This window comes from Terrapene carolina, unplaced genomic scaffold (genome assembly GCF_002925995.2).
Source record: "Terrapene carolina triunguis isolate 2854851 unplaced genomic scaffold, T_m_triunguis-2.0 Scaffold67, whole genome shotgun sequence".
In the NCBI taxonomy this organism is placed as follows: domain Eukaryota; kingdom Metazoa; phylum Chordata; order Testudines; family Emydidae; genus Terrapene; species Terrapene triunguis.
In genome coordinates this window covers 46,531,631-46,544,990 of record NW_020664418.1, presented here as the reverse complement: position 1 = coordinate 46,544,990, position 13,360 = coordinate 46,531,631, and the positions used below count along the sequence as shown (strand labels likewise).

Below are 13,360 nucleotides of genomic sequence, written 5' to 3'. Positions count from 1 at the left end.
AGCCTATCTAAATACACGTGAAACAAGCTGAACTTAAAATATAAATCAATACAGGTGACTTTAAATTTTATTAAAATATATGTAGACTCTGGCCCACACAAGGTTGTGCGTAGGTTTATGTGGCCCTCCCTCCTCCAACGTTTAAAAAGTCAGCAACAAAAATACCTGCTTATCTAAGGTGCTTTTATAACCCCCCCCCCCCCAATATCTGAGCACCTGGCAATTGTTCATGTGTTTAGCCTAAGGATACCTGTGGGAAGTTGGTAATTGTCATCTAGATAGGTATTGTTATCCCCACTGTACATATGGGGAACTGAGGCATAGAGAGACTTAGGCCTCGTCTACACTACACTACATGTTCAGGGGGGTGGGTGAAAAAGAACATAAGAACGGCCGTACTGGGTCAGACCAAAGGTCCATCTAGCTCAGTATCCTGTCTTCCGATAGTGGCCAATGCCAGGTGCCCCAGAGGGAATGAACAAAACAGGTAATTATCAAGTGATCCATCCCCTGTTGCTCATTCCCAGCTTCTGGCAAACAGAGGCTAGGGACATCATTCCTGCCCATCCCGGCTAATAGCGATTGATGGACCTATCCTCCATGAACTTATCTAGTTCTTTTTTGAACCCTGTTATGGCCTTGGCCTTCACAACATCCTCTGGCAAGGAGTTCCACAGGTTGACTGTGCATTGTGTGAAGAAATACTTCCTTTTATTTGTTTTAAACCTGCTGCCTATTAATTTCATTTGGTGAGACCCATAACACTCCCTTAAAACCATAAAAGCCACACCTTTGTGCGACATAGTTACATCAATTTAACCCCCCCTGTGTAGACAGTGCTATGTCTGCAGGAGAGCTCCTCCTGTCAACACAGCTATTGCTTCTCAGGGAGTTAACTACACTGATGAGAGAGCTCTCTCCCATCGGCTTAGAGCATCTTTGTTAAAGTGCTACAGCCGATGCAGGGTTTTAAGTGTAGACTTGCCTTAAGTGACTTACCCAAGGTAATACAAGGTGGGTGAGGTAATATCTTTTATTGGGCCAACTTCTGTTGGTGAGAGAGACAAGCTTTTGAGCCACACAGAGCTGTCCTTCAGCTCTGGGAAAAGAGCTCCCAGCATCACAGCAAAGTGCAAGATGGAACAGCTTGTTTAGCATAAGTAGTTAGCACATATTGGAAAGGACCATTCAAGGGAGAGTGGCCTGTTAACACCCGTGTAGTCATAGGACATGAAGAGGGGGTTGGTGGGTTACAGTCGGTCCAATAACCGATATTACCTCAGCCATCTTGTCTCTCTAATATCCTGGGACCGACATGGCTCCAACTACACTGCATACGCAGTCATACAGGCCATTTGTGGTAGAACAGGCCGTTAACACCGTGTCTTCCAAGTCCTAGGTTAGCACTGTAACCACTAGACCATCCTTCCTCTACTCAGTCAGCTATGACCTCTATTAGTGTCACTGCTTGTGAGGGACAAAATTAGTAATGAAAAATGGGAAAGTAGCATCAATCATAGCCACCAAAGGGCCCAGTCCTGTGAGATACTTGTGCGCTTCGGGTAGGGTGGGCAGCACTTGGTTGAACTTTGGCCCCAAAAAAGCTACAAGAGAAACAGTTCATCCCATTCTGATCCACTGACACACATTTATTCGAATAACAAATGATTTACCCTCGTCAAGAGCCCCGCCCTTGGATTTGTGTTGCGGTCCAAATCATTGCATCGCGTGTTTTCATTCTGTTTTACTCTGCTAATAACTCTGATAGTATCCTGAGCACAGACGGTGCTGACTGTGTTCAAAGTCCTCAGTCCTCCACACACCCCGGTGATGGCAGGCAGGGTGTATTACATGGGAAGGGTAATAAGACAGCTCTGCCCCGAAGGAGAGCAGCACTGTGAAAACACCAGGTGTGGTGGTTTGTTTGATGCAAGGCACAAGGGACACTGAGGCATGGGCAGGGCTCTACTCCAGGTGTGAAGAACTAAAGAGGTCATGGGGTGGGGGGAATTTTATATTTCAGGTTGGATGAAAATTAGTTTCTTTATCATCAGAACCTTTTAACCTGCTGTTAATTTTCTTCTTGGCTACAAAAGGCCATTGTTTGGATGAAGTGGGGGAGGCACCATTATAATCTGTAGGAGAGTGCATAGAGGAGAACACCTATGTCTATGACTCTGAGCTGAGACCGCGGATCAGCGGGCCTCTGTGAGCACAAATGCTTATCCCTGAGCTCGCTGCAAGCAGACAGGTTTTCTGCACAGCAGGGGGTCACTAAATGAACTGTGCACTTGGGCCGTGCAAATTCCTTCTTTTCAGTGGCACCTGGAGCTTCCGATGCCTAGAAACCAGTCCATTCCCCTGCATGTGTAATTTTGCGTGTCATTGTCCCTAACTGCATGCTTAAAGTGCGCGCTTTTAAAATGCAGCCCTTTTATCAGCAGTAGGTAGTAGAAGGTTTAATAGGGTGTTTGAATTCCTATAAAATTAATCTGTAGCTTTCTGTGATAGGGGATGGGCAGGGAGCCATGTGGTTCATAGCCAGTGTTGATAAACTCGTTACAGAGGCAGGAAACATTTTCGATTGGAGCAGTGACAAAATAATTTGGAGGGGAGCCATAAAAAGAGTGGATGTGATGCTTCTAGCACAGTGGAGATTGAAATTGCTGGTGTGTGGAAGCAGCGCTGCCAGCTAACATTGACTTAGTGTCTCCGGAGACCTGTAATAGCAAATGCATTTTATTAATGGCAATATTCTTTAGGAAATGCTGAGGCATTGTTGCTAGAGGTGGAACTCTCTTGCAAGTGGGATTGTGTGTGTTGGTTTGGAAACCTTCCAGACCAAGACCTGTTCAATTGAACTTTCTCACCGCTGGGAACGGATCGAAGATCTCATTGTGGCAAGCAGGCTGCCCTAAGACATGATGCTGTCTTCTCAGTGTCCAGTAGTTTGTAGCTGTAACGTCCTTCCTTTTGACTGAGAGTGGAGATACAGCACGTTAGGAACCACTTGCATGGATCGTCATGGGGTTAGAGTGCTAAGCCAGTGGGATGGATAATTTGGCCATTTTTCTGTTGCTTGTTCTTTTTTGACTGTTCATTTACCTTATGATAAACCGTAAGCCTTGTATTATCAGCTATCCAACACCTGCTTTAATGAGTATTCCCTGTTTTTCATCTTTTTCCTCCCCTCTTGGCCTTTGCTGTGTTTCTCTCGTGATTCGTCGCTAATCAGCCCTTGTTCATGATCTTGTTACTGTTAGATCTCTCTGAGTGAATTTTTTGTAACGCAGATTTGGTTGTCAGCTGAAGGCTGCACTACTCATGTCTAGCTATCTAGGTCTGATTCTGCTCTCGTCCATGTTAGTTGGGGTTTGGCTCTTTTGTAGTGCTTTGCTCTTTGTTTTTTACCAGTCATCCCACAGAGATGGAGTTCTGAATGCAAACATGTAAAATACCCATTCTGTTAGAAATTGTGACAAGCCTGAATCAGATCCCCAGGTCTGACTCCTGTTTCTGAATGTTGTGGCAATTTACATTCGGATCCAAATCTGGATCTGAACTTCCTGTCTTGTGCTTACTTCTACAGGGAGCTCTGAACACCCTTGAAGTTAGGTCTTGGCTTATGACTACCTACTCCTGGGAGAATTCTGTGCCAAAAAATTAAAAGTTCTGCGCCAAAACAATAAAAATTCTGCACATAATATTTTAAAATTTTGCAAAATTCTGGAAATTTTATTTGTCAAAATAACACTACATAATCATGCCAGTTTCAATTAGTTTGGTAATTTATTTCAAAATACCTCTCTGTAAATATGTCTGTTACAATACAGACTCGCACAAAAATTTCCCCAGGGGTAGAGAGTTAAAGAAATCCCTGTGACAACCCAGTTCCAGTTTCTTTGCCCCCTGTTCCCCCCCAAAAGCCCAGCCGGGGAGGCCAGACACTCACAACCCCTCCCCATGAGTCCAGCCGTGGGCCCCCCAGCCAATACATCTGAAACCCCCCCCCGAGCCCAGTCGTGGGGGTCCCCCAGCCCAGATACCCACACCGCTTCCCCTCCAGAGTCCAGCTGTGCCCCCCCCCCCCAGCCCAGACACCCGTCCCCCTGACCACCCAGGGATCCAGAAGGAGAAACAGCCAGTTGCTGGGTCCCAGGCTTGTGTGGAGTTTCCTGCGCACTGCCCTCTCCTTCCCTCAGGGCCTGTGGGGAACTGTAGCTGCTAGGAAATTTCTATTCTCTCTCTCTTCCCCCCCCCCCCCCATCCCCGGCAGTGTCTTCTCTGCGTGAGCTGGGCTCTGCTGGGTCTAGCAACCCCTAGTGGCAGCCAGCAGCACTGCAGCCCATTTCTGGGGGAGGGGCAAAGGAAATTATGTGCAAAACCATTAATTTCTGCAAAATTCTGCATTGCGCAGTGGTGCAGAATTCCCACAGGAGTAGACTACCGGAAAATGGCCTCTCTCCCCATGTGCATCCAGGTTAAACAGGGTGGCTGGGTATTCTCAGCAAAAGCCTCCCTTCTTTATGGAAAAGTTCTACAGAACTTAGTAAGGGTGAAATCAGTAGGATGACACTATAAAATTACACTACAAAATTACAGGATCTAAGAACACAAACGAATTTCGATAGGCTTTTAGCCATCATATAGAATGCTATTGCGGGGAGATAATTCTCTATTACATCTTATAAGGTAGTGAAAGCCCATGGGAAAGCTCTTATTTTCTTTAATTTTGTAGGCCTTTTCCTGTGTGTTTACACATCCTATGCGAAGAAGAGTCATTAAGTTTGGTAGGAAGCAGATTCCTACCCGTGCTGAGCCGAGTTCCGCCCCTGGGGTAAGCTGGCTTCAGTGAGATTTGTGCCTGATGATGCTAAGGGCATAACTGCAGTGATATGTGTGACACTTCATGCAGAAGTCTTGGCTAATTGACATACTTGGCCATAGCCATAATTATCAGGTTATGCTCAACACGCCCTACCCCTAGCGAGGGCGAGGGATTGGACAAGGAGCTGCAAGGAACTGGACACCTGTAGCTTGGGTAGGTAAGTGGGTGTCTGGCAGTGTAGGAATAGATGGGCGGATGCTGGAGGGAGTCTGGGGGTAAGTGGGTGGTGCTGGGGTGTCTGAGACAGTAGCTGGGGTGTCTGGGTGGGGTTGTCTGGAAGGCAGGTGCGAGAGCTGCCTCCTGCATACACCTTCCCCAGCAGCGGTGTAGCAACACAGGAGGCAGGCGGTACGTCCAGACTACCCGCCGGATCGGTGGGTAGCGATCGATCTATCGGGGATCGATATATCGCGTCTCGTCTAGACGTGATATATCGATCCCCGAATGCGCTCCCATCGACTCCGGAACTCCACCAGGGCGAGCGGCAGTAGCGGAGTCGACGGGGGAGCCGCGGCCGTCGATCCCGCGCCGTGAGGATGGGAGGTAAGTCGAAATAAGATACGTCGACTTCAGCTACGCTATTCCCGTAGCTGAAGTTGCATATCTTACCTCGACCCCCCCCCCCCCCCCAGTGTAGACCAGCCTTACAAGGCTGTCTGCAGAGCTGGCACTGTAGCCCAGAGGAGACACTGCAGGTCATTCCTGTAGCCCAGTGTAATGGGTGACCTCTCAGCTGTGCGGGAGAGATGTGCGAAGGGGGCTGCCACTTGTGAGTGGCACGTCAGATGCCAGACCCCTGGCAGGGCTGAAGTTTGCGTGTTTATGTCCGATCACGTTAACCGCGAAGTGCCGTGACATCTGTTTGTGTAAATCAGGAGACAACCCAAATGTCTTTTTTCCTTGCAGGGAAGCTGTTGCAGGGGGATTCTCTGGAGCTGAGCTGCAGGGCTGCCTCTGCAAAGGTGACATTAGAGCCGAGCCAAGCCGTGGTGTTGGACTGTAACCTGGCTTCTGTCGAGCAGTTGATCAATATCACGTGGAAGAAGAATGGGTTCCCATTAGTGGAGCAGGAGCACCTTCGTGTGCTTCCAAATGGATCACTCTTCATATCGTCCCCGGCTGCTGCTAAGGAGAGTAAATATCCGGAAGGGACTGCCGCAGAGGGTAATTACTCCTGTGTCTCCCAGAGCACCTTAGGCGCGGTTGCCAGTCAAACGGCTGCAGTTAGATTTTCAAGTAAGTATTTTTCTGGTATTGATACAGACTCTTTGGCCTGGCTTAAGAGTGGAGAAAGAATTGTCTAGGAAAACATGGTTCCTTTAAATGCTGGCAGGCCTCAGAATTGCCTGTAAAATAAGTTACGACGTCGTCGTCTTTTCCCCCCCTCCCAGTTACATTTTAATTTCCCATGGAACCCTTCCAGATTCCCTCCTGACAAGGCCCTCCTGTTCTCAGAAAGCCAGGCTTTTCCTTTGGGACATTATCTTGTCAAGTCCTTTTGTGTCAGGACACACGGTCTGTATACAGAATGCACTGTATTTCCGAAGGCCAGATTCTCAGCTGGCCTAAATCAGTGGGAGTCAATGGAGTTATACCTGCTTACACCATTGAGGATCTGCTACCTTCTAGCAGTTCTTCAGTGACAAAAAGCAGTTCTGTCCTGTGCTAACCTTGTGTCCTTCCTCCTTTAGTCAGTCTCTTGATTGGTTGTTTTTCCCCCAGTGTTATTACAGAAACTGTGGTGCTGGATCTTGTTAAGTTGAATTATACTGGGGTGTGTGTGTGTATGTATGTATGTATGTGTGTATATATATCTATATATATATAAAATAATTATACTGGCACATCCCGAGCTGCACTTTGATTAGCTGTTGATATTAATTAGTGTTACCCAACACATGGCAAGAAGAGTACCTAGGAGAATGACTTACATGGGGCCTGAATAATGAGATCAGAGGTCAAAATATTTTCTTAGCATGTCACCATTCACCTAATTCCTTTGGGATCTGCTAGATAATTAGTACTGCTTTATGCTCATTAAATATGGGGAAGTGAGAGGAGCTGTAGTCTTTGAAAGGTCTATCCTTGCCCCTGAAGATCGTTCTCCTTTTCTTTAGTGTATTCAGCTCACACATTAGCACAAAGGAGGAGTGGGGGGGGAAGTGGGAAAACAATACTCTAGAACAATGGATGCTGAAATAGACTGTGCTGGGGAGCAAGGGAAAGGGAATAAGGTTTGTGCGTGTCTTTGAATAATGCAAAGGCATCAGACATTCTGACTTCTCTTCCTTACCTAAGAATTCCATGCTCTAGATGCAAACTTCTTGCTGTGCCATGGTAGGTCCCATCTCCCTGGGCCCCATATAGAGGTTGATGAGTCTGCTACAGCTGTGGTTAAAAGAGCAGAGGCCTTTTAGCACTGACCATAGAAAACGCAATATTTAAGACTCTGAAGTCCTTGGTTTGTTCCCCACTTGGGTTGGCAACCCACACAGGTGTGTCACGTTACCTGTAACCAGTTAAGCTGTTAGCATTTTATTATAACATGTTTTCTGTCATTGATGGTGGTGATTTTTTTTTTTTAAGTTACCTCTGTGTGTGTCAGTATAGTTCCCTTGGAGTGTGTTGCATTGACGTTTGTGGAGACTGAAGCCCTCTTTGCTCATCTAACCAGTCTAGCACAGGAACTGGAGTCCAAGCTTCTGCTCTCTGTGCCTGTCCAGTGGGACCACCCCACCCCCCGTGGTTGGAGGATCATTTAGACCACATGACTATTCAGTCCTCTCTCCCTCTGTTGCAGTAGCACTAAGGATCTCAATTATTGTCAGTTGTTTGATGGTGGTTTCTATGATGTGGATACTGGAAATTGGACTGACACTTAGGCCTTGCCTACACTACAGGGGGAGATCGATCTAAGTTACGCAACTTCAGCAACGTAGCTGAAGTTGACGTACTTAGATCTACTCACTGCGGGGTCCACATTACACGATGTCGACTGGAGACACTCTCCTGTCGACTCCCCTTGCGCTTCTTGTTCAGGTGGAGTTCAGGAGTCGACGGGAGAGCGATTTGTGTTCGATTTAGTAGGTCTTCATTAGACACACTAAATCGACTGCCGATGCATCGATTGCTGAATGTCGAACTCCTGGTAAGTGTAGACAAGGCCTTAGTGTGTCTTGCTGTGACTGCTTGCTAGCTACCAGATGGAATTTACTGATCTCATAAGAACATAAGAATGGCCATACTGGGTCAGACCAATGGTCCATCTAGTTCAGTATCCTGTCTACTGACAGTGGCCAATGCCAGGTGCCCCAGAGGGAATGAACAGAACCGGGCAATTTGGAGTGATCCATCCCCTGTCGTCCAGTCCCAGCTTTTGGCAATTGGAGGTTTAGGATCAACTGGAGCATGGGGTTGCGTCCCTGACCATCTTGGCTAATAGCCATTGCTGGACCTGTCCTGCATGAGCTTATCTAATTCTTGTTTGAATCCTGTTATACTTTAGTCCTTCACAATATCCCCTGGCAATGAGTTCCACAGATTGACTGTGCATTGTATGAAGAAGCACTTTTGTTTCTTTTAAATCCACTGCTTGTTAATTTCATCGGGTGACCCCAGTTCTCATGTTATGTGAAGGGGTAAATAACATTTCCCTAATCTCTTTCACCACACTGTTCATGGTTTTATAGACCTCGATCATATCCCCCCTTAGTTGTCTCTTTTCTAAGCTGAAGAGTCCCAGTCCTTTTAACCTCTTCTCCTATGGAAGCTGTTCCATATCCCTCATCATTTTTGTTGCCCATCTCTGTACCTTTCCCACTTCTAATATACCTTTTTTGAGATGGGGCGACCAGAACCATACACAGTATTCAATGCATGGGCGTACCATGGATTTATATAGGGGCAATATGATATTTTCTGTCTTATCCATTTCCTAATGGTTCCTAACATTCTGTTCGCTTTTTTGACTGTCGCTGCACATTGAGCAGATGTTTCAGAGAGTTATCCATGATGACTCCAAGATCTCTTTCTTGAGTGGTAACAGCTAATTTAGACCCCATCATTTTGAATATAGTTGGGATTATTTTTTCCAACGTGAATTACTTTGCACTTATCAACATTGAATTTCATCTGCCATTTTTCTGCCAGTCACCCAGTTTTGTGAGATCCCTTTGTAACTCTTTGCAGTCACCATTGAACGTAACTATCTTGAGTAATTTTGCATCATCTGCAAATTTTGCCTCCTTAGTTTTCACACCATATCTCAGATCATTTGTGAATATGTTGAACAGCACAGGTCCCAATACAGATCCTTGGGTGACTCTGCTATTTACCTCTCTTTCTCCATTTTGAAAACTGACCGTTTATTCCTACCCTTTGTTTCCTATATTTTGACCAGTTTCTGCTTTATGAGAGGGCCTTCCCTCTTATCCCATGACTTCTTAGTTTGCTTAGGAGCCGCTGGTGGGGGACTTTGTCAAAGGCTTTCTGAAAGTCCAAGTACACTGTATCAGCTGGCTCACTCTTGTCCACATGCTTGTTGACCTTTACAAAGAGTTCTAATAGCTTGGTGAAGCATGATTTCCCTTTACAAAAGCTGTGTTGACTCTTCCCTAACAAATTGTGTTCATCTATGTGGCTGATGATTCTGTCCTTTACTATCGTTTCAACCAGTTTGCCTGGTACTGAAATTAGGTTAGTGAAGTTTCCAGGATCGCTTCTGGAGCCTTTTGTAAAAATCGGCATCACATTAGCTATCCCCCAATCATCTGGTACAGAGGCTGCTTTAAACAATAGATCACATACCACAGCTAGTAGTTCTGCAATTTCACATTTGAGTTCTTTCAGAACTCTTGGGTGAATCCCATCTGGTCCTGGAGACTTATTCCTATTTAATTTATCAGTTTGTTCCAAAACCTTCTCTGCTGCACCTCAGTCTAGGACTTCATCAGATTTGTCACCGAAAAAAGAATGATTCGTTAGGGATAGCTCAGTGGTTTGAGCATTGGCCTGCTAAACCCAGGGTTGTGAGTTCAATCCTTGAGGGGGCCACTTGGGGAGCTGGGGCAAAATCAGTACTTGGTCCTGCTAGTGAAGGCAGGGGGCTGGACTCGATGACCTTTCAAGGTCCCTTCCACTTCTAGGAGATGGGATATCTCCATTAATTATTATTACTATTTATCTTCCCCTCATCCTGTGCAGTGAAGACTGATGCAAAGAATTCATTTAACTTCTCTGCAAAGACCTTGTCTTTCTTGAGTGCTCCATTTGCACCTTGATCATCCAGTGGCCCCACAGATTGTTTGGCAGGCTTCCAGCTTCTGATGTACTTAATTTTTTTTTGCTGTTAGTTTTTGTGTCTTTAGCTAGTTGCTTTTCCAATTCTCTTTTGGCCAGCCTAATTAACTATCTGGTCCCTCCTCCTAACAGCACTTTTAAGGAACAAGAGGGGCATGATCAGCTCCCCAAAGATTCTGAGATACAGCTATGTGAAGAGCAGCAGGGGAAGAGGTGCATTATAAACTTCATCAGAGCCACAGGCGGTTGAATATGGGCTATCTTTAAACTAGGGCCTCAATCAGCTGAGCTGCGTGTAAGTTATAATGCAGGGATCGAGAACTGCAGGGCGCTTGATATAAGCAGTGTGCATCTGTGGTGGCTGCCTTCTTGGTTATTGCTACGGATTGAACCTGTGTCTCTACAGCTTGAGCTAGTTGATAGATGTAACAGTCGCATCCTCTGGATAGGGCCCAGAGGGGGCACATTGCACACTGTCTCTGTATGGGCTGAGAGGAAGGCATGGGTGAGCGAGGCATCCAGAACAGCAAATGATAATTAATGGGTATGGGAGGTCTCAAAAATGGAAAGAGAAACCACAATGGGATTGAGAGTCTCAAGACAGGGCGGGAAGAACAATTCTGTGAGATCCTGGCACAGGTGGCAACGAAAAAATTTCAGCGAGCTAAAGATCCGGAAGCACCGTTGTAACTGCAAGAAGCCAGATTGTGCACTGGGGTACCACCTGAAGAACTTTCGTGCCCAGAAAGGGTCTCGGCTGCTTCTGTTCTGCTCAGACCTGTAGGATGACCCTCTCTGGGTTCAGGGATCTGCAAGTGTGCTCGGGCTTGGGCCAGTGCACGAACATAACCCCTTCCAGCCCGCAGAGAGCCAGAGCATGCGTATTCAGAAATGCCTTTAAAGGCAGGGAATGGGGAGCTGCTTGCAGGCCAGTTTCAATCAAAAGTGGCTTCAGATGACAAGTGCTGCAGAGCAGAAGACTCTTGCACCAAGAGTAATTTGATTGTATGCAAGCGTTAATCCATAGAAAGGCATGACCGATAATGTGGTGCGTGGTTGGTTTGCTTTCGTTTTTTTGTTTGTTTGTTCTGTGGTTCCTTATCTAACAGTTACCTCTTTAACACCGTGAATGAGACATGCTTTGGTAAATAATGGAGAGAAGCTAAGTGGCACTTTTGCAAAATGTACAATAAAAATCAATACATCTGTCCTACCCGGGCAGTTTGTTGTAAATTACAGAGCTAGTTTAAAGAGCAAATAATTTTAAAGACATTGTCAATTTGAAAATCACACTTTTCTCAAAATGGTTTGCCTGCTGTTGTTTACTAGTACCGTGAACTTAGAGAACACTATTTGGGTCTGTTTCCTCAGTTAGTCAGTGTTGCTCTTTCTCCTGAATAGATGCTCTCCCCTGTAATTTGTTTTGGGTTTTCACACATGACAGTCATTTTATAATAATATATGGAGATATACCTATCTCATAGAACTGGAAGGGACCCTGAAAGGTCATTGAGTCCAGCCCCCTGCCTTCACTAGCAGGACCAAGTACCAATTTTTGCCCCAGATTCCCTAAGTGGCCCCCTCAAGGATTGAACTCACAACCCTGGGTTTAGCAGGCCAATGCTCAAACCACTGAGCTACCCCTCCCCCCTTCTTAGTGATTGCGCAACATGCCTCAGGTGGCACGTGACCGGGATTCATCACCAAATTTGGTCTGCTGGTTGGATCATTAGCTTCCCTGGCCCAGGCCGGATACTGAGATGAAGTGCGACATGAATGCTGATCCATGCCCCCCACACATGGCAGTAAGGGATGGAAAACACAAGAAATAGAAATTGTGCAACCACAAAACTTGGCAAGGTGAGCCAGGGCTGGAAACACAATCTGCTCTTAAAGTTACTTGATTTCAGATTAATGGTATCCCTTTAATGTGAGCATTTGCCTGCTAATTATTATTATTTGGATTATGGTTGTTCCTAAAGACCACAGTTACAACAGAGGTCCCATTGAGCTACGTGTTATACAAACACATAGGTAACTTTAAAAAAAAATCTACACCACGAACGACAGAAAACATGTTATAAGAATACGTTAACAGTTTAATTGATTTATATGTAACATGACACATCTGTGTGGGTTGACAACCTAAGTGGGGATCCAAACCAAGGACTTCTGAGTCTTAAATATTGCGTTTTCTACTGTCAGCGCTAAAGGGCCTCTGCTCTTTTAATCACAGCTGTAGCAGGTCAACCTCTATCTGCGCCCCAGCCACCAGTAGAGGGAGACAGAGTGCCACACAGAGTAAGCATTGGTTACATGTATAAAACTTAAAGGACCCTATATATGATGGAATGGATAGATTGACTGAAAGCAATGGGTTCTTACAGGGAGGTAGTTCACAGTGATTGGCACCTGGCAGGACGGGGCCCAGTACACTAACAGCATTACTCATAAACTGCAAAAAGGAAACCAAATATTAGAAGTGTTGAACGTTGAGGGTTGTACTCGAACTTGTCGTGAATAGGCTAGTATGGGAGGTGTGTGTTTCCCTTTAAAAAGGGAGGCCTTCATTGGCATATCTCCTCCTTGAGTCAATCTGTGCAAAAAGCAGGCAAAAAAGAGAAGAGACGGGGTTGTTCTAACTGGTATGTTAGATGAATTAGTGAGACCTGACAGTACCGGGGACCCTGGCAGGTGAAGTTACCCCCTACGTTTTGTAAAACGAGTTCTTAGGAACATCGATGATCATTGGTAATGTTTCATTGAACTAAACAGAAAATGTAACCAAGGAAAATACAATGGCGTCCCAAAGTGCTCAGATATCATGGAGCTGAGTGCAGAATGGCTAATCGGACAGACGGGTGCACTCACACAGTACTGATGTAGTGCTTTAGGACTCAACATTTTACAGCCGTGTTTAAATATCTCTCCCTTCCCCCAGACAAAAAGCCAACCAAAAACTGTTTTCATTGTTTTTTAAAGATATGAAAACATTTCTATTAATATTAGATTTCTTAAAATAATTTAACAAAATCTAAATATTGGGCCTAAACTAAATCTGTGGTGTCCTTTTAATTATAGCTGGGTTGGGAGATCCAGTAACTGTAATTACAAACAGTTACTTTTACACTAGTTACATCTGGGTTGCTCTGAAGTTGGCATTGCTCAATAACA

General features: G+C 45.5%; 1 protein-coding gene across 1 annotated transcript in view; it reads left to right on the top strand.

The window, feature by feature from the left end:
• The first annotated feature begins 5,605 nt into the window (after positions 1-5,605).
• Positions 5,606-13,360, top strand: part of IGDCC4 (immunoglobulin superfamily DCC subclass member 4) — a 119,822-nt gene continuing 112,067 nt past the window's right edge. Inside the window, exons 1-2 of the mRNA XM_029910756.1 lie at positions 5,606-5,657; positions 5,795-6,052. Coding sequence (XP_029766616.1) covers positions 5,606-5,657; positions 5,795-6,052 — 310 coding nt within the window. The remainder of the gene's footprint in view (positions 5,658-5,794; positions 6,053-13,360) is intronic.